Genomic DNA, 22,562 nt, shown 5'->3' on the forward strand with positions numbered 1-22,562 from the left:
GCTCTGGCAACTAAATGAAATAAGATGACTAAAAGAAATTAAGATGAAGAACTAAAATGACTAAACCTAACTCTAAAATAAAAATAAAGCTAAATAGAAATGTTAAAAAACAAAAACAAATAAATACAACAAAATCACATAACAAAATTACCAAAACGTAAACTAAAATTAAAGTGAAAATATAAAAATAGAACTTAATTAAATCTAAATTAAAATCTAAAATAAAATATTAGTATTAGTATATAAATAATACTAAAATAACACTGTTATGATTATTGTCACTTCATATAAAAATGTGATGTATATTATATATATATAATACATATATATATACACACACACACACACATAATATTTTTGATACTGTTTGATATGTCACTTTACTATAGCCAATGATATCTGTTGCACATTTTTAGTTTTTAATATTTTTCAAGCTAACATAGGAATGAATTAATGCAGTGATTAATTATTTGCTAAGTAGATGGCATGGTTATTTAAAATAAATCTAAATGTTTCTTTTTACACCCAAAGAATAGAATATTCTTATAATAGAATAATCATTATACATTATTGTTTTCTAAAATGATGCTTTTAAGTTACAATATTTATGAGATAATAAATGACAAACAACAAATACAACTATATTCATGAAACAATTATATATGTACAATTATTAATATATACAATATGTCACATATTACTTTATTAAATACTATTCATTACTATGACGTAATTTAATTAAATGATTTTTTTCCATTTTTTTAAAATATGAAAAAATATTTTAAAATGTTTCCAATACTATTGAATAACTATGACGCTATTTTATTTATTTATTTTATTTCAATATAAATAAAATATTTTTTTATTTATTAAATACAATTAAATTACTCTGACATTATTTTAAACAAAAACAAGGCTGTTAGAGATTATTACAATTTCACAACTAATTTTTGTCCCAGCTGAATGCTCAACACACAGGTACACGCATTTCTGTCTCTCAAAGCTTCGTTTTCATTCACATCAAATTAAACTCTGATTCATTTCTTTAGACTGGTACCTGTGCAAACTGAGGTGCAGGCGATTTTTTGGATGGCCTGTCCGTCACACGGCGACCCCCCGTTCAGAGGCGCAGGATTGGTGCAGCTGCGGGTTCTTTTCTGAAGGCCCCGCCCACATCGACTGTTACAGGTCGACCACTCCGTCCACGTGGACCAGCCGCCATTCACTGTAAACACACACAGACACGATCACGTCTCTCACATCATTCCACTCTCGCTTTCTTCTCATGTAATGATTTCAGCCCAAATCAATATTTCATGTCCATTTACTTTTTTATTTGGTAAGCAGCCGTGTTATGCCCTGTATTATTATTACACTGCAAAATAAACCCATTATTTTGTGATAATGAACGACCGGATGTACATGATCCTGTACTCGTATACAGTCAGTCACTGCAGGTAATATTCCTATTATTGCTGATTTCAAAGAGTTTAATTTAATAGTTTAATTTTTGCAAATAAAGCTGAGGTTTATCTGTCTATTAATGGCTGGAACACAAACTCTTTCATCTAAAAGCCACTTTCTGTTGTTCAAAATGAAGTTTTTTCTGTACTGTTTTGCACTTTTTGTGTGGTGTTGCGGCAGTGTTAATATTGTTGACTCCATATGATTTATCGCATACATTTTCATTGAATTTTGCATCTTTTCTTGGTCACCTTGAAAAGCGTCTGCTAAATGAATAAATATAAATGTATTAAAAACTTTCTGTACTCTTTACTACTAGTCAAGGAAAGATTTTTCATTTCTCACACATTGCAGAGTGATGAAGAAAGTTGTTCCCCGGAAAAGATGCAGACATTAACCATGCACTTATAAGGTAATACATGACAAAAAATAAATAGAGCTATATTTATGCAACAATACGGTTCAAAAGTTTGGGGTCAGTAAGATTTTTTAATGTTTTTTAAAGTCTTTTATTCTTGCCAAGTCTGCGTTTATTTGTTCAAAAAGTTCAGTAAAAACAGTAATATTATGAAATAGTATTACAATTTAAAATAACTGTTTTCTATTTTAATATATTTTAAAATGTAATTTATTTTGTTGAAAACAATAATTTTTTTCAGGATTCTTTGATGAACGGAAAATTAAAAATTACAGCATTTACTAAAATATATATTTTTTTGTAACATAATAAATGTTTTTATTGTCACTTTTGATCAATTTAATGTATCCTTGCTGGAGGAAAGTAAAAATCTTACTGACCTCAAATTTTGAACAGTATATTATATTATATTATTCATGCTTTCTATTTTAATTTAGATTTTTCACAAATTTAATAAAACATTTTAATGTTAAATACAAATGTTAAGTAAATCCAAGGTAAGTAAATGAGTGTCAACCATCATGTGATGCTCTTTGTAACATCTCACATCATTTAGGAGAACATGATAATCAGGTTTTGTTCATGTATCTCCTGTTTTCTGTCATTCAAATAAAAGAGACGCAGACCAAATATTGTGAGAGGCAGAAAATGGACAGAAGAGAACTGTGCTGTGAGCAGCTGTGTTTGGTATGTGAAAGTCTATATTCCAGCTGACGGATCCTTTTACCTTCACACACACACACACACACACACACACACACACACACAGAGCTGGAGTGTTTAACTCTTGTGTTGTCGAGAGGTGATGCTCTTCCCATTTGAGTCTTCCGGAGAAAGACACAGAAGCTCTTCAACTATTAAACTGTGTCACTCCCTCTGCTGCTATTAACTTACCGCACTCCCCTCACACACTTTCCACAGCTTTGTGTGTGTGTGTGTCTTTGAGTTCGTGTGAGGGAGTAGATTAGTTGTAAGTAGATTCCTCCTTTTCCTTCCCATCTTTCTCATTTCAGAGTTATGAGGCCATACAGCCAATAGAACAGGACTCGTTCCAGAGCTCTGTCTCTCGCTCGCTGTTTCTGACCATTAAAAAGGTTTCAACCACAGACTAGATATTGGCATTTTCTGAAGCCATTTGCAAAACTCACCGCCAGCATGATGCTATGGTGTTCTAAATGGTTTCTAAGGTGCTTTGAGTGGTTGCTAGCGAGGTTATTACAGTTTTGAATTTTTACATTTGTTTTATTTTAATATCGTTTTCAAATTTGCAGTAAAATTCAGTTTAGTTTTTATTCGTTTCATTAATAATTTGTTTTGTTTTAGTTTAGTTTTTATTTTGTGAACACATTTCTATTTAGTTTTTATATAGTTTCAGTTTTAGTTTTAGTAATTAAAGTTTAGCTTCCAGATCGCAGACCAAAGAAAGATTTAATTTAACCTTAGTGACACAAACATCTAGCGACAAAATTAAAGCATGCTGAGATTGATTAGATGGTAATAGTATACAAATATATGCCAAAATGAAGCAGTCAGGCTTTACTCCATAAATCTATACAAGTTGTGCTTAATTTAATATACACTGTCATATTTAAAAACACTAGACTGGACGATAAATGTATGTTGTGATATTTAATTTGAAAATAAATGTAATTTGTTTATATTAGATGTCTTTTATCTTATTTATCCATAATCATGATACTGTAACTGTTGTGTCTTGCTCACTTTCCCGGGAACAGCCACACATAAATCATTACTGGGACTAATGAAATTCAATAATTACGATGGAGTCTCAATATCTTTCCACCCCGTTTATTTTAAAGGGGTCATAGGATGCCCATTTTCCACAAGTTGATATGATGCTTTAGGGTCTTAATGAAAAGTCTGTAACATAGTTTGGTTAAAATTTCTCAATGGTAGTGTAAAAAACACCTTTTTTACCCTGTCAAAAACAGCTCTTTTCAGATCAAGCCGTTTTTGTAGCATTTTCCTTTAAATGTTAATGAGCTCTGCTGACCCCGCCCCTCTCTTCCGAGCTGCTCTCAGCGAGACTGTTTATTTTAGCCGCATTCATCGTGAAACTTGTAAATTAGCACATTATTAGGAAAGGCGATTTGCAAAGATTCATTACAAAACATTATACGTCTTACAATAGCCTATGTGGTGATATGCATGGCAGGTGGGTAAATTTCCCTCTCAACCAATGCATCAATCGTCCCTTACCTGATCATACATTTCACAGTGCGTTTTAAATCTGAGTCCTGCACGCGGTTGACTCCATGTTGCGGGTCAGGAAATCAGTAGTCACGGGCAGACTGCGGGTCCAAAAGCCAAGACTAGCTATTTAGACTCAATACAATACCCGCTGAAGCTGCCTTCAGACTGCCCCGTGCTTATTCGTGTTCACGATCTGTAGTCTGAAGATTTCTATTTACAATTCAAATTTGCAGCATTGTGCATTAGCCATTCGCACTGCAGCTGAAGTCAATGACAGCTTAGGGAGCGCTTTTTGCTTGCTTTCTGTAGCTTTTAACCTATATAATTTCATTTTATAAGTTTTATTTTTAATGCTTCTATAGACTAACCAATGGCCATGTATATACTGCAGAGTTTAAGGAGAGAAAATTTACCAGTAAAGGATTATATTTAAATATGTTCTTTTTATTTAGCCTATTTCATTGTTTACAGAAAGGATGCGCTTTCGGGTTGGGTTCAGAATTAAATCAGTGCTGCTGTCGGGTAACGGGTCGGGTGTTCTGTTACGTATTGCTAGTGCGAGTTTACCAAACAGAACCCGTGCAGAATTAGCTTTAAACTGCTTTGCGTCTCTCCATCAGATAACCTCACACGCATGATGCACCAACGTAATGATTATACGAAAACGATTATTTATTTTTGATAATTATTATTTTATTTCAGTTCGTTTTTCAATAACTATTGTTAGTTTCATTTCGTTTTAGTTTTTCATTTATTTTGACATTTTTATTTTATTTCAGTTTACGAAAATCTTTTTTGATCAATCGTTTTCATCTTAGTTTTAGTTTTCGTTTACGAAAATAACCTTGGTTGCTAGGGCATTGCGAAGTACTTGTTATGGCAAATTTGTGTGGTTGTTGTCAGAGTTGTTATTGTTGAATAAACTAAAACAAAAACTATTAAAATTAGTTTTCATTAATTGAAATAAAGCTGAAAAAATATAAATATTACATGAAAAAAAACATTAGAAATTAGAAATAATGCTTGGCAACTAACTGAAATAAAAATAAAGCTAAGTAGAAATACAAAACAAAAACTAGTAGCCTTGACAAAAGGATGTAACAAAATTAGAAAACCTGAACCAAAATTAGAGTGAAAACTGTTGACTGTGTTGTTATTGTTAACTAAAATTGAACTCAAAACTATTAAAAATCAGTTTGATTAATTCAAATTAAACTGGAATATTTTTTTTTTAAAAACCTTAAAATGAAAATTATAAATGTTGCCTTGGCAAATAACTGAAAACTAAAACTGAAAAATGAAGATAAATAGAATTTAAAAAATAATAAAAATGACAAAAAAACATTAATTACTAAAACTAACAAATGAAAACTAAAATATATAAAAATAAAAATATAAAATATATAAAAATATAAAAATAAAATCTAAATCTAAATCAATAGTATATATATATATATATATATATATATATATATATATATATATATATATATATATATATATATATATATATATATATATATATATATATATATATATATATATATATATATATATATATATATATATATACATATAAACACCAAGAGATTGTAAGAGATTAAGTGCAAGACAATTACTTGCCAAAGTTGTTTGGGGTTTGTTCAAATCCTTAAAAGGATAGTTCACCATACAATTTAAATTAATAAATATTATTTTTATGTTTCAGAGAAGAAAGAAAGTCAGATTTGGAAAAACATGAGAGGATAAGATAAATGAAAATGCATAAATGTAAATGAGCAAATGATGACAGAATTTTCATTTTTGGCTCAACTATCCCTTTAAGTAGGCACAACAATGATGTTTTAGCAAACACCACTTAAAACCCACAGTAAAATCACTCACACACACTGACACACTTGTGTTTTGAGCCAAAGCTAACTAAACGCCCAGCATTAGTGAGCTGATCTCAAGCGTGACATCGCTCAGGAAAGACCAAACCCCAAAACACAGTCACTAAATCCACTTTGATGAGGAGGCGAGGATTACAGGAACAAGCACTGGAGAAAAATCATTTCATAGGCATCAGATACCATCTGACATGCCCACACACACATGCAGTCCTGCTTTCAGAGACCTTTAATCAGTGAAGATTACCAATGAAAACAGGGCAGGACACCAAAGCAGCCAAAATCCCATGAGAGGTGAAAATGCTCATCTTCACAACAGCCACAGCTCTTCCTCTGATTAATGCACCCTAACTAGGGATTTGCATACCCTTATACTGATTTGTAAAGGTAAAAGTAAGTCAATTTTATTTTGTCTCAGTGTATCCCATTGAGAATTCCTGTTAAATGCCAAATCAATTCCCAAAGTTGAATTAGAAAACAGGACACAGAATTGCAGGACAAAAAATCCTGGAATGATAGCCTGAAAAGTTCAAAAGATTTTTTGTATGCAAACAAATAAAACTTTATAGGTTTATAAGATAGATAGATAGATAGATAGATAGATAGTAGGGGTGTAACGGTACACAAACATGACGGTTAGGTATGTACCTTGGTTTTTATGTCACGGTTCGGTACAGTTTCGGTACAGCAGGGGGAAAAACTAAACTTAAAACTGTTTTTTTTTTTTATTAGACAGTGGTTTACTGAACAAATTGCTATAATAATAAAATAAATTCAGTTATAATTCAAATTTTCTTAGCGATAAAAATCTACCTTGGCTTATGCTCTAATGAGCCCTTTTACATTAGGCCTACTAGCCTATAAGGTTACAGTTAAAGGTGGGGTAAGCGATTTTCCAAAAACGCTTTAGAAAACTGATTCGGGCCGACTAGCAAAACAAACTTGTAGCCAATCAGCAGTAAGGGGCGTGTCTACTCATGATGTGGAGGAGAGAGTGTTCAGTGCACAGGACGGACATTAGCCGAGGCGAGCGATAGAAAGATAGAGATGGCGGATAAAAAACAAAAGAGGAAACCGTCTGTGGAACAAAAGAAGGCTTAAGGCAAGAAGTAGGACCCGTGTAAATATGGGATCAGCTTTCCAGCGCTGGAGAGAACTCAAGGAGCGGAAGGCCTGCGATCGGACGCCGAGGTTGCTTTGTTTCTTCTCGATAGGTGAGTAACACCGTATCTGTGCCGCAACAGCTAAAGTCTGTCTAGTACACTGGACGCGACAAAGCGACCATTGAAAATCATTTGAAATTTGTGTCAATACATCATGAACAGAACGCAGCAGCAGTTTTCTGTCGGGGATTTGTCGTGTCATGTCGTGTCGTGCCGCATCCAGTGTAGACCATAGATATGTATATATATCTATGGTGAAAGACAGCATCACTCATTATAATGAGTTCTATAGTATTTTGTCGCACCGCGCCACTCGCATCCAGTGTAGACATGGTGTAACATTGGTTTTGCTTTGTTTCACAGAACTAATCGTTGCCTGGGTTGCGTACGTATGCGTGGGGCGGAGCTGTCAAAATAGGGGCGAGACCCTTTTGGGGTAGTGGCGTGTATGTTTTGGTGATTTCAAATGTCAGTATTGGCTACCAGAAATCGCTTACCCCACCTTTAACAACAGAACCCAAACTTAAATTTAATTGATATTTATTTTTAAATACAACAAGCAACACTCAACTTAAAAAAATGTATGCAAACATGTAAATTGCACATAATGCAGTTTTTAAATTAACTTCTAAATTAGAAGGCTTAGATGAAGGCTTTGTTTTCAGATGCAAAAACAGACCATTTCTATCTTTCAAAATGATGACAAGCTATTAAACGTTCAGTGGTGTGAGAGACGTGCTCGACTCTGGGCTCTGACTGAGTGTTTTACAGATGCAGGAGTAATTGATAAGTGTGCGAGTGCAGTGACACGCGTGACAGATGCTAACAGAACCAGCTAAACCCTTTACAGAACATAAATCTGAAAACATTCATTCAGAAAACATCAGGCCATGTTTGCCTGAGCAAAACTAGTCCGGCACATCAGACACTCATTCAGACAGCAACATTCACTCATATTCACCAAATCTCTCACACATCAAAATACAGAAATATTACAACCGCTGACTGCTTCACTGAAGACCAAGTTCACAACTGCAAAAGTTTGGAGTACAACAGATCTCATGCTTGGAGAATCTAGGTCAAGAAATAGAGTGGCTCTGGTTTTCAGATGCAAAAACAGACCATTTCTATCTTTCGAAATGATGACAAGCTATTAAACGTTCAGTGGTGCGAGAGACGTGCTCGACTCTGGGCTCTGACTGAGTGTTTTACAGATGCAGGAGTAATTGATAAGTGTGCGAGTGCAGTGACACGCGTGACAGATGCTAAAAACACAAACACGCACTCACAGAGCTCCTGTCAGAGTAATCATCAGCGGGTGATCAGTGGCGAACACTTTTCACATGTAGAAGTTGTTTGCACATGTGTGTGTGTGTGTGTGATTGTGCTTGTTGAGTTTGAGATACTCTGTAAAACTCCTTGATAAGATTGACAGACAGTGCGCTCGCATTCATTAGCGAGGTAAGATGTAAACTGTTAAAGTGTCATTAAGACACACTTCAGCACAAACAACATCCTGAGAACTTGCTGATATTTCCGGGTGAAACTGATAAAAATTAACATAATTGAATGTATAAGATAGTGTACCCTTGAAAGTTCACTACATTACTTTTTAGCAGATATTTGTCTATAAATAAAATATTATTATTATTACTATTATTATTATGATAAATTATCAAAAATATTTTACAATTATATTAAACTGAAATTATATATAAAATGTAAAATATTAAAGATAATAAATCAGCATATTAGAATGATTTCTGAAGGATCATGTGACACTGAAGACTGGAGTAATGATGTAGCTTTGATCACAGGAATAAATTACATTTTAAAGTGTATTAAAATAGAATATATATATATATATAATTTTTTTTATAAATTAATAATATGTCCTACCTTGACTTACTTTTCAATAGGAAATACATCAATACAACGAAGAAAACTGTCAAGAGAGAAAATCTGCAGAAGAATTAAAATGTAAAATACAAATAAAATCATGGAGAAGGCTGGGGTGTGTGCCACTTTAATGTGAGCAATGGGTGAAAATCTGAAGGGCTTTTTGCTAAATTGTGTGCATGAGAACTATGAGTCACCTCTGTAACACACCTGAACAGACCATACAGCAATTTATCACAGCTGGACCTGGTATTATCAGGGATATTAAGTACAATGGAGAGAACTGAAGGAAATGCTTCCAATGCTGTAAAGAAAAGCAGTGAAAGCAAATTGGGTACAAATTATGGCTTGACTCTTTAAAAAAAGTCAGTTTTGATTATTTTCTAAACAAAGGGTAAGTGAAAGGAGGTGCTTTACCTTCAGAAAATGGCATTCGTCCCCCTCAGGAGGTCAAGCTGCAATTTTTCATGTGTTATAATAATATATAATATATATAATAATATATAAAATTCATGTAAAATCTGGGAAAATTGAATGAGATTATTCACTTCCTGACAAGCTGTAGAAAGTGTCAGAATTATGTTGATTGCCGTGTGTCACAATTTTATGGAATAAAAGTAGTATTTTATGATGTTCATTTTATGTTTGACAGCATTATTTTAGTATCAAGATACTATTTTTTATATATATTTAAAATTTTCGATTTAATTTTTTATTTATGTTTTTAAATAGATCTACACCGTTTTGTTTATTTTTTATTTCTGTTTTAGTTATTTTACTACATCAAGTTAAACAAAATAGAAATGAGAAATGTTGCTTTGGCAACTAGCTGAAATAAAAGTGAAAGTTTTTTTTTATATATTATTCGGTTTTAGTTAGTGTTTATTTTTTTTATGTAACATATTTTTTATGATTTTAATTTTAGTTATCTATTATAACACTGGTTTAACAATAGTTTGCCTAACATATGCAATCATCCTCTCCCCAAAGAATAAGAGATTTGTTGCGATTACTAATTCATACCCCATTTCTAAGTAGAATAACAGTTAGAGATATATATCCAATACAGATCATGTAAAAGAGATGTAAACAACAATCAATCAAATTTCAGTACGCAAATGAGACAAGCACTGTAAAAATCAAGAAATTTTCCAGATGTATTGCTACATTTCTATTTAAAGTTACAGTAAGTCAGTATGTCATACAGTATGAAAAACAAAGCTGGATAGCACACCTAAGACTAAAATGATCTACAAAACAACTTTTGAATAGAGTTTGTACAAGCTCTTTTTGTTAAATTAATTGCTTAAAGGTGTTGAAAAGAAGAAGAAAAAGAAGTGCTGTAAAGATGCATTCACACCATGTCGAAATTACCGTAATTATGAGTTCCTAGCTAGTAAAAAAATGGTTCATTCATGTCCTCGTCAAACTTATAATTACAAGCTGGAAACTTTTTAATGAATTTTCTGAAAGCTCTTCTCCCACTTGACCGTGGTCAAGCCTGCCAAAAAAAAAAAAACCTTCCCAGAAACTGTAGCTCACAAGCCGCTGGTTACAAAAGTATTTTTTTCTTTTTCTTTTTAAATGGGCATGAAATGAAAACTCACTGTATCTATTTTCTAAAAGCATATTATAGAGCTTATTGTGAACAATTCATATGTGCATGTGCTTAATTTTTTATTTTAATGGTTAATCAAAATGTCGTAACTAGATCTTTTGGTGACATCGACAGATTCTCTCTGGTGAAGGATGCAGGAATCCTCCAATCATTAGTCTGCTTTAAACTCTGCCCCTGCAAGCTCATGCTCATCTGCATATCATTTTGAATGCCACACCCACATCTCAACAGCCAATCAACAACCTACACATAGAACCAAGGCCCTTCCCTACACTTTTTCTCTTTTGATAATCCATACATCACTTTACAGAAGAAAAGATCTGTCGCTACTTCAGTTCCATTGTGACTTTAATCCAAGAAATATTTTTACCTTTTCAAAAATGTTTAAAAAGTTTAAACAAGCAATACAACAAATCTAATACACTGATTAATTATTGACAAATTTATCATTCAATTTATCATTGAATAAACAAATCAAAAAGTGTCAATTCTGAATGGTGTATTTCTACCATAAAAAGTATATAGTCAAACACATGTTCAAAACCATATTCATCATAGTATTAAAAGGCAAATGTCACAAAAATAACAATATATAAAATTCTATGTACAAACCCAATTCCAAAAAAGTTGGGACACTGTACAAATATTCTATTATTCAGAAATCACTTCAGAAATCACAAAACAAATGAAACATTAAAAATCAGTCAAGGAGTGTTGCTGAGAATATAAAGTGTTTGAAGTGCATGTTGAAATTTATAGTTAATATTTCAATAATTTAACAACACATTCACTTCACGGTTATCTGGAGTCAGTTACATGCAGACAAACTAATTAAACATATTTGTTGTTGTTGTTGTCAGTTTTATTGTAAAATGTGTTTATTTTAATTTAATATATGTATTTATTTTAATATTATGACTATAAATTAATGTAATTATATTATATAATCATATTATATTAAATAATTACAATTATTATTAATATTATGTTAATTCAATTTAATATTAACTTTAATATATAATTTTCATATAAATAGGTGAAAAAGGCCTGCACACTATGAAGCTGGAAAATGAAAGAAAACAAAACAATACAAAAGTTGCTTCTTCAGTGTCTAATCTTTTTTTTTTTTTTAAATCTCCTAATTGTTTTTATCTCACATTTGCTTTTTTTTTACCCTCATAGTCTGCAGCCTTCTTTGTAATTTTCCGTCTATTTGTATTATTAATATGGCTATGCTTTTTGGACTTTTTTTTAGACATGGTTTTTGATTTCATGCTTTTTATTTTTGTGTAAAATTAATAAATTTTTAACACTAATTTTACATTTTATATTAATTAATTATTAGATTTCTATTTCATGTCTGTTGAAACCTTCACCGTATCACGGCACATTTATTCCATGAACACAAGTAACACCAAACTCACCATAGACAATCACTGTAGCCGTGGTGCTTCGTCTCTTAGCAACGATGTTCTTAGCGACGCAGGTGTAGTTAGCGGTGTCAGAAAGCCGCGCCTGTTTGATGATCAGGTTATGATCGATAGTGATGTAGAAATTCCGATCGTCTGCAGGATCGATAATCTCTTCGTTCTTCAGCCATTCCACCTGCACAGAGACAGAAAGATGAGAAGCCATTAGTGAAATCCATACGGCTACACCTGATGGGCCGTTCCGGGACTCGCAATATCAGGACGTCGTCATGCAATCTCTGTCCCGTACATGCATTAATTCCCCCTATGCGTCTGAAATTATCAAACGTTGTAATTAGCTTCAAAGCTAACTCCTCAGGGCAAGACTGACTCAGAGCTTGAGCAATTTTGTAAAACGATAGCACACATTTTAGAAAAAGAACATTGCAGAGACATTAAAAGGAAATTGCATGCAGGCAAAAGACTTGTGAGGATATTTTTGGACACAGTGTTTAATCACAAAAGTGGTCTGGTAATATTTCAAGGAAACATAGAGGAGAAACAGGAAGTGGCTGGTGGTTTAGCTTGAAGAGCATCTTGAGGACATCACAAAATCAAAGGACTTTAAATAGCAGAAAGTTCACTACACAACTGCCTTGAAAACATAACTGACCAATCACATCTCGACCAACCAGCTGTTGCCGACTGTCATTTTCTTACACATTTTTTAATTCAAGTTTCAATGCAAGGAAGATCTGTGTTTTGAAAAGAATTTTACAGAAATTATGAGATATGCTGCAGTAAGTAAATAACATTAAAAAGTGATAAAATAAAAAAAAAGATTTGCCTTCATTCTGATTAACATTTTTTAATCAAATTATTCAAAATAACTCTAATAAGCACATAAGTATTGGATAAAATAGTCAATTTTCATTTAAATTTTTTTTTAGCAATTCTATTGCTATCAGAATGAAATACTGAAAGAAACATATGTATGTGTGCGTGTGTGTGTGTGTGTGTATGTACACACACACACACACACACACACACACACATATAGTTAAAATTGACACTTTTATTGATTAAATCAATAAAAAATTAGAGTAAAGACTTTGTCACAAAATATATATTCATTCAAAGAATCCTAAAAAAGTACCACGGTTTCCACAAAAATATGAAGTAGCACAATTCTGATAAGCAGCAAATCAGCATTTTATAATGATTTCTGAAGGATCATGTGACACTGAAGACTGGAGTAATGATGCTGAAAAATCAGCTTTGCATCAAATAAATAAATTACATTTTAAAATATATTCACATAGAAAACAGCTCTATGAAATGATAATTATATTTCATAATATTACTGTTCTTACTGTATTTTTGATTAAATAAATGCAGCCTTGGTGAGCAGAAGAGACATTATACTTTCTCCTGACTATTTTTTTTTCACTGAGTTAACACCAGTGCATTCTGGGATTTTTTAATGAATGCAGCGCTGCCTTAGAATTGGTCTGAAATGAGGTTTCTTACAGGGTGGCATCATTATCCTGCCTACAGTTTGGAACAGCCAAGTCAATGATGCCTTAAAATGCTGCCTAGGTTTACAACAGAGATAGACATGTCTCCACATACAGAAACTGTTGAGAAGTCATCAGTGCTGCCGCTCAGTGAGAACGTAGCCTTCGCATTACAAGCTCTTTACATACTGTATACATCGGATGCATTAACGCAACGGTATGTCAATCAGGCGAGCGAGACGCAGACTTGTGTGTTTGCGTGTGTAAATGTGTCACAGCGGTGTACCTGAAGGCTGCTGAGAGGGAATAGGGTAAAAATATCACCCTCTCATTGGCTCAGCAGGAGGGAAACTCACCCAATCAGCTGCTCATGCTCTCCAGCTGTGATAAACGCGTCACACATATTAGCACTCGTGCGTGCACGCACACTTCCCTATACATTTCACCTCATTACATCTAGCAAAGGTAACCCAAATCCCAGCTGTCAAACTAAACCTTCAGATTACTGTATTGAGTGCTTTTGTCACCTCAACACACGCGCACATCTTTCTACAATAGCATTATCAGAAAATGAGCGCCTTCACGGCCCCACAGGTTCTCACACACACACACACACACACACACACACACACACACACACACACACACACACAGACGCTCTCACACACACACACACACACACACACACACACACACACACACACACACACACACACACACACACACACACACACACACACACACACACACTCTTGTATGTGATAGCTGTTCTCAATAAGCTTGTATTGTCATTTTAAGCTTAAAATCCTCAAAATTATTTATTTATTTTATTTTTTGCAGCAATGCCATAGAACATACCAACACGGTTCCCCAAAGAACATTTCAGTGATCAGTTTATGTTCTTAAAAGTTCAACTTTTTTCTTAGTGTGAAGAACATTTTTTAAAAACTGTAGAACCTTTTTCCACTATTAAGAAGCTTTTCTGGAATAGAAAGTTTCCATGGATTTTAAAGGTTCTTCATGAGATCAAAGATGCAGTAAAGAAACTTAATTTTTGACAGTGTAAAGTATGAATTTCTTTACAAAACATATTTAATTTGTATTTATTATATGTAACGAATCAGCTCATGAGGAAATATGAATAATTAATCATAACTAGTTATAATTAATTATGGTATTCAGCAGATCTACGCCTGAGGGAAACGTCAGATTTTTAGTTCAAACACACCTTTGTAAAAAGGTGCAAATGATACTTAATGTATCAATTAATAAGACTAAGTTTGATACTTGCGAGTCTCGTCTGTCTGAAAGAGATTCCTGATGCAATCTTAAGGCTTGCATGTCTCATCTGTCTGAAAGAGAGGTTTGATGTAATCTGAAGTTTCCAGTTGATCTTTGCTGAAGTTGGTCAATGAAAAGAACCAGTTTTGAGTCAGAGGATCTTGATGAAGGGAAAGGACAAGGCCGAAGCCTGGCACGAGCTTATGATGTTCTGGAGCGTTGGAGCGTCTTATCGAAACCTAACAGAACCACCGACTGGGCGGGTCACATGAAGTGTGGCCTTTAAAGCCTGCAAAGATTCATGCCTCTCAAGATGGGCTTGTCCAATGAGGAAGTCCGGAATCTCAAGTGGGGGTTCTGAGATACTGGGGTGTTTTTATGGCCCTTTGTTTGAAAGCATGGTAATTTGCATATGAAACTCGGATAAAAATTATTACAGACTCTTAGAACACTAATATGTTGTGTAGGTGTAAACATACAATATACACTCTCAATTAGATCATCCGAATACGAATTCATAGATACTAAGCATGGAAGGGATATATATATGTAAGCTGACAGGAGTGTGTTTCGATTATAAGCCTGCATAACAGTATACAATTTCAAAGACAAAATACACGATGACAATAATATACCCAATGACCTGAAGGATCATGTGTGTTCATTCAAAGAAAGGTTTTCCAATTAATTAATTAGCAAAGAAAAGTCCTTCCCTTGTGGATTTTCCTTATGGGCAAGGAAGCGATTTTCTTCACCTAAATTCCAGGAGGTCGTAAATGTATCGGGTGTCAGGGCTGCCATGGAACCAGGGGCCTGTTCGGCTTCCTGGGGTGTTACAGAGTATTTGTTAAATCTAGCTAACAAAATATATATTGTGTGTTTGAGTGGTCCAGACGCTACATATATAAGAAGCATGCATATATGGAAATTTATTCAATACTGTTCGAAAAGCTCAGACTTTGCTAAGACTAGATCTCCATATTACGATTGCTCAAAATTAAAAGTTTGGATTCAAATAAACTCTCTAACCCTAAAATTTAACTTTATGGCACACTTACAATTTTAGCCTAATGGGTGACACAAACGAGCAACAAATGACTTAACCCTTTTGCTGTGCTGAAAATCCTTCACCTAATTTGCTGTTCCTGGTCAAAAATGACCTGCCTTTGAAAAATTATTAGTAAATTGTGCTATATTATCACCAAATCTTGGATTCAATCTTTTTGTCAAATGTACTTATTTCACTTATTTCAAGAAGTTGATAAAAAGACTTAATCCAAGATTTGTTAATAATATAGGAAAATTAGAATTTTTTTTAGGCTGGTCATTTTTGACCAGGAACACCACATGTGTGAAAGGTGGGGAAAAAATCCCCAAAAAGTAAAAAAAAAAAAAAGAAGTTTTTTGGGAAGTTGTTATACCGTGTCAATAAGTTTTAGTCCAATGCAATAAAATTAACTGGCATTTTTAAGAAAAAGAAAATCATTCTCCAGATCAAAACGACTAAAAACGGGTTAAACTAAAAAAGGGAGCTGAATCTTATTTAGAGACCAGACTTTGCACAGGCAAACACCATAATTTCTCCAAAAGACACAATACTGTAGTTTTGATTACTTTACAACTACTCTAAAATGTGTAAAATAACAAAACTCACTGAGTGAAAAGTGTGTCCAACTTTCGATGAGTAGTGTACGTTCACCCGTGTGTAAACGGCATGTTTGTAGTGCTCTCTCTTTGAGCGTGACTGACATTTGGTCCTTATCTCTCGCAGCCGTGTCTCTGTGAAGCTCACATTCGGCTCAATCACGGCTGTTTCTGGACGGCCTGATTTCTCTCTGCAGGGACTCGTCTGCTGATCAGGATGAAAGAGGCAGAGAGACGCTCTTCACGCACCTGCTCATTTTCTCCTGTTGGTGTTTACCGCCAGAACAGAGTTCCTGTACCCGCCGGGCAAACGCAGAATCAACAACCAAACACACACAAACACACACACACACAGGCTGAAAGCAAAACCAATCAGGAAGTTTTGTGAAATATTTGAATATCTCTCAGATAATTGCTTTTTCTTCGTGCCAAAATAGATGTGTATTTATGCATCTGTGTGTGTAGGTGATGGATATTTGATTTTTAAAATAAACACTGTCCCCATCAAAGAGAAGTTTTTATGTTGATCTGAAGGTTGAGAAACTAGTGAATGTGTAAATGTGCACATCTGAAGGTTTAAACAACATTAATTGCATTACTTGGAAGTAGGGATGCACCGACACAGATACTGCGCTCCTGTACTCATACTCATTAAAATGCTCTGATACCAAAAAACTATCCCACACAGCGTGTGAACAGTGCTGTATCCAGACAAAGAAACACAACAGAACAAACAGAGAGCAGAATGGAGTTATTAGAGATTAAGCATGTCTATGAAGTACATTTCTGTCATGATAACTCTCAGAGGGATTAGCATGGTAATGTACATGACAATGTTAATGTATTTGGTCTTGGCGGAACAGATCTGCTACGCTGCTGCTGCTTCTGTGGCAGAGCAAGTACCGAGACTTGCTACTGCCAATACATCCACAACATGCTCCTGTGAGCATGTAGGAAATACTGCTGCTGCACATATAACACGTATGAATACCCCCCATAGCATACATGAATCACCTCGTAGGAGATTTATACAGGTGGTGCTGGGGAAGGTGGAGGGTTTCTGAAGTGCGCTGCGAACTGCTACAGCAAACAAAAGCCAGGTATCTGAATATTGAGCAGTGAGCTCATTGGCTACTGATACAGGAGAAAACCAATCAGCTGTGCCATGTGATAATGATGTCATTAGATCAGATTGAGTTAGACCTATTGGACTGCGCCATCTAGAGTTTCATGCCAGAACTCTGTATTTATGTAATTAATATAATGTGAAACATGCAATATTCACGCCTGTATCTATCTATCTATCTATCTATCTATCTATCTGATAGATGACTGAAACTGACAACATTAAAGTCTACTCACGAACAATGAATATATCACTATATGGACACATGTCTTAATTACTGAATTCAGGTGTTTCAATCAGACCCATTGCCACAGGTGTTTAAAAATGGGTCGTTCAGTTTGTGATATTTCAGCCCTGTTAGATATTCCACTGTAAGTGGTGTTATTGGAAAGTAGAAGTGTTTAGGAACAGCAACAGCAGAACACCATGTAAAGTCACAGAGCGGGTCACCGAATGCTACGGGCGAATGGTGTGTAAAAGTCACCAACGCTCTGCTAATTCCATAGCTGAAGAGTGCCAAACTTCCACTGGCATTAATCTCAACACAAAAACTGTGCTGCGGAAGCTTCATGAATGGGTTTCCAGTTGCATGCAAGCCTCACATCACATTACAAGTACAATGCCAAACGTTGGATGAAGTGGTGTAAAGCAGCCGACACTGGACTCTGGAGCAGTGGAAACCTGTTCTGTGGAAGTGACGCATCACGTTACCTGCCTGACTGCATTGTGCCAACTATAATGTTTGGTGAAGGAAGGATAATGGTATGGGGCTGTTTTTTTTTGGGTTGGGCCTGGCCACTTATTTCCAGTGAAGGGAAATCATAATAAGATATTTTGGACAGTTCAGTGAAGGCCCTTTTCTATTCCAGAATGACTGTGCCCCAGTGCACAAAGCAAGCTCCATAAAGAAATGAGTTGACGAGTATGGTGTGGAAGCCCTGACCTCAACCCCATCCAACACCTTAGGGATGAACTGGAACAGAGACTGCAAGCAAAGCCTTCTCGTCCAACATCAGTGCTTGACCTCAGAAACCCACAGAAACACTCCAAAAGCTTGTGCAAAGCCTTCCCAGAAGAGTGGAAACTGTTACGGGTGCAAAGGGGGACCAACTCCGTTTTTAGAATCTTACGTATTTAGATATGTATGAATTTATTTAGATATTATACTGTATTTAGAATCTAGAATCTATGTATTTAGAATCTTTCTGTCTGACTGACTATTTTCAAAACATTCTAAACATTCAAACAACATTCGATATTTTTAGACCATTTAACTCTAGTTAAAATGACAGTTGAGTATGCAGTATACTTAGAGTTACACTTTTATTTATACATGGAAGGATGGACAGACAGCTAGACAGATTTCATATGATGTAATAAATTAAGCAGTTCCTCTTTCTGTCATTCCATTTCAGATTCCAATGACCCTCCTGTGTGTCATGGCCAATTCAATTCAAATTCACTCTCATGAATTGAAAGGGAGACGATTCTTTAATTCTGAATGTTGTACCCTGTAGTGAAGGTATTTTAACACTATCAGTAAAGTCTAAGGTTGTTTTATTCTCCCATATAAAAACATACTCTCACACACTGCCTGCAATACTACAGAAAACTCATTTATATATTTGCTGAAGTTCTTCTCAGCAGAACTCCAGGTGTGCGAAGCCAAAAAGCACAATAACAGCTCTAATTCTGTAGCATCCTAAACCTTTTTAAACCCACATCTCTTCAGAAAGGAAACCTGCGTCCTTTCATGAGCTCTGAAGATTGTACACAGTCTCATTGTGGATTCAAGCAAGCATCGTCGAGCCCTTGCAATCAAGGAACACTACATAGGGGAAATGAAGTGGGCGGCTGTAATATATAGGCTTCGGTGAAGGTACATGGGGCTGAGCTCTCAGCAGAGGCTTGTAAGAACTCACCAATGCTGCTAAAGTGCTCTACATCTGTGCTAAGTGGGCTATCGTGAATTATGCAGCGTATTCAGTGATCGAGCTGATGATCACACCTGTACCGCTTTATTCAGCAATGCTGTGGATGTCTTCATGCAAAGGACCGAAGAAACTGATGGAGAGTTTGGATGTAATGAGAGGAATAATCCACTTTGGCTACAACTTCCACCTAGGTTATGTAAAATGCATGATATTGCCATGCACTCTGCATAGAAGTCCTAGTATAGCAGATGAAATATTAAACATAACTCATAAGGATGGAAAATGCAAGCTTTCGTCTGCATCTAATCTTATGGTCAATCCATAACTAATCATAACTGAGCACAGTAGTTATAGCATAGGTGTAGTGAAAAAAAATGCATATTTACTAATTTATATTATATATTTAAAATAGATATTTACTATCTTATATTAGTGTCAAACCAAAAAGGAAAAAGATGGAGGAAGGAAAACTATTAAAATGAACATTTTTAAGCAAAAACTAAAATAAAAAGAATCTAAAATGCATTTTTACAGAAGAAACACGATGCATTAAGAGCCTGGAGGTAAATTTGAAGATCAGGGTAAATTGAACTTATTTTGTCTTCTGAAACATGTAAGTATTTTCTGTAGATTCTGAAGGGCAGTACTAAATTTAAAAAATATGATATTTAGGCAAAATAAGAAAAATGTGCACATCTACATTCTGTTCAAAATTTGTGTATGAGTCCCTCAGTTGTCCTCAGTGTGAAAAGATGGATCTCAAAATCATACAGTTATTGTTAGAAAGGGTTCAAATACGCAAAAGATGCAGGGAAACCAAATAATTTGTGGGATCTGAAGAACAGCGGCAAGTTTAACTGTTCAGGATAAACAAGGGACTCATGAAAATAAAAAAACAAACAGACAAATCTATTTAAATGTATGTTAATTTGGAATGGTTGTGTATATTATCTGCACACTTGTGTCCAATTTGGAATCTGAGTTTGCAGCAAACCTGTGTATCTCTCTATAGAATAAACATAGCTACAGCTCAACACTGAGAACATCAGAATCCGTCCTGCAGATATCAATAATCTGACTCTATTTCAACAACTAATAACACTCCAGTGGTGGAGGATATGAAGCACAACCCGATGCAATTATTACAGACACCTGGAATTTACTCTCACCTTGAACTCAAACAAGCACAGAAGATGAAACACACACACACACACACACACACACACACACACACACAGAGCTTGTGCTTCACGGAAGAAAGAAAGTCATACAAGTTGGGAATGACAAGAGGGTGAATAAATGATGACAGAATTTTCATTTTAGTGAAAATGTAACTCTTTTATTTGTGAACTATGCCTTTATGCTGCTCTTAGTTTGATCTGCTATCTCTTCCGAATTCATCATGATAAATCATATTGGATCATCTGGAAATAATGTGTTTCTAACAATCATGCCAGGCCACATTGAGCTGATTTCTTTTGTATCTACACAGAGATAGAGAGAAAGATAGTAAAAGTAGAATCAGTTTATGTCTCTTTCATCTTTTTGTGATCAGACGCTGCGGCTGACAGCCTCCTTCAAGCAGTGTCGTCTGCAGGCTGAGGTGTGTGTGTGTGTGTATGTGTGAGACACAGATATTTGAGGAACGCTGTGAAGAGAATTTTCTATTTTCACAGAGAACAGACAGAGAGATCCGCCCTGGAATTCGCTCAGCTGGATGAACTCTTTTCATGAACTTCTTAGAGAAACAAAACATTCAGTCAAACATCACTGGGAAACGAAGCCTACTATTACTAAAAATGGCATGCAGAAATTTATGAAAGGAAAAGTATTTAAATCCAGTATTTGTTTTTCTCGTAAATCTTGATTATTAATATTTTGGCATAATGGAATATTACAAAATAAATGATTTCATTTGATTAATGATTACATGCATTATTTATTGGCTTAATTATATCTATATGAGCGCTGTTCAAGCACTTCAGGCTATATTTTGGAACACATATAGTGAAATACAGTGAAATATTATTACAATTTAAATCAACTGTTTTCTACTGTAACATATTTTAAAATGTATTTTATTCCTGTGATGCAAAGCTGAATTTTCAGCACCATTACTCCAGTCTTCAGTGTCACATGATCCTTCAGAAATCATTCTAATATGATGATTTGCTGCTCTTATTATTATCAATGTTGAGAACAGCTCAACCAACTACCATGTTAACTTTAACTCATATAACTGATAGACGAGCAAACGGTCTAACTAAAGTAGGACTGCACCAAGTCTGACCATCCACAACCCTTGAAAAACCAACTACCACATTAAGATTATGAATATATTCAAATACAAACCCAACAGTGGGTACATATTTCACAATTTTGTTGTCTGTTTGTTGTCTTCCACAAAAGGATTTATTCTATCTCCAGACCGGACTAAAACGCCTCATTCAAACACGCCCCCACATCTCTACGTCACGATGTGGAAATATTTGCATAATTCTGCCCAAATGTTCATGCAAAGAAAGAAGGCGTGGTTTCAGGAACCACAGTAGTGTTGTTGCAGCCATGTCAGGGAGACGCTGTGTGTTTCTGTGCGAAAGCAAAAGCACTTTATTTGGCCTTCCGAAAGTAGATGCAATGAGGAATCACTGGTTAAGATTTATTTACAACAGAACAGCACAACCCAGATGTCCGAATTTGTGCAACGCATTTTATGGATGACAGTTTTGTGAACCCAGTAGCCTACAAGGCTGGCTGTGCAAAGGCTATTTCTAAAAAAAAGGGTAAATTCCGACTTTGCTATGACAATCTGGTGCTTATTCTGAATCAGCTACTGTAAGTATGTTTTCTTAATAGCTTAAGTATTTGCTATTGACTGTTCAAATGCAGAGTTTTGCGCCGTGTAGAGTATCGAGTCGTGTGTGTGTGCGCGCGTGAGAGACAGACAGGGTCACATCACAGTGGAGTCAGCTTTCTTAATCGCGGC

The 22,562-nt window shown here is 34.8% G+C and overlaps 1 protein-coding gene across 1 annotated transcript in view; it reads right to left on the reverse strand.

The window, feature by feature from the left end:
* Nucleotides 1-22,562, reverse strand: part of LOC107564365 (netrin receptor UNC5C-like) — a 228,145-nt gene that overhangs the window by 72,952 nt on the left and 132,631 nt on the right. The window contains exons 6-7 of the mRNA XM_016249425.1: nucleotides 12,090-12,270; nucleotides 1,058-1,225 (exon numbers count right to left, since the gene is read on the reverse strand). Coding sequence (XP_016104911.1) covers nucleotides 1,058-1,225; nucleotides 12,090-12,270 — 349 coding nt within the window. The remainder of the gene's footprint in view (nucleotides 1-1,057; nucleotides 1,226-12,089; nucleotides 12,271-22,562) is intronic.

The sequence above is a fragment of the Sinocyclocheilus grahami genome, unplaced genomic scaffold (genome assembly GCF_001515645.1).
Source record: "Sinocyclocheilus grahami isolate Dianchi unplaced genomic scaffold, SAMN03320097.WGS_v1.1 scaffold926.1, whole genome shotgun sequence".
NCBI classification, from domain to species: domain Eukaryota; kingdom Metazoa; phylum Chordata; class Actinopteri; order Cypriniformes; family Cyprinidae; genus Sinocyclocheilus; species Sinocyclocheilus grahami.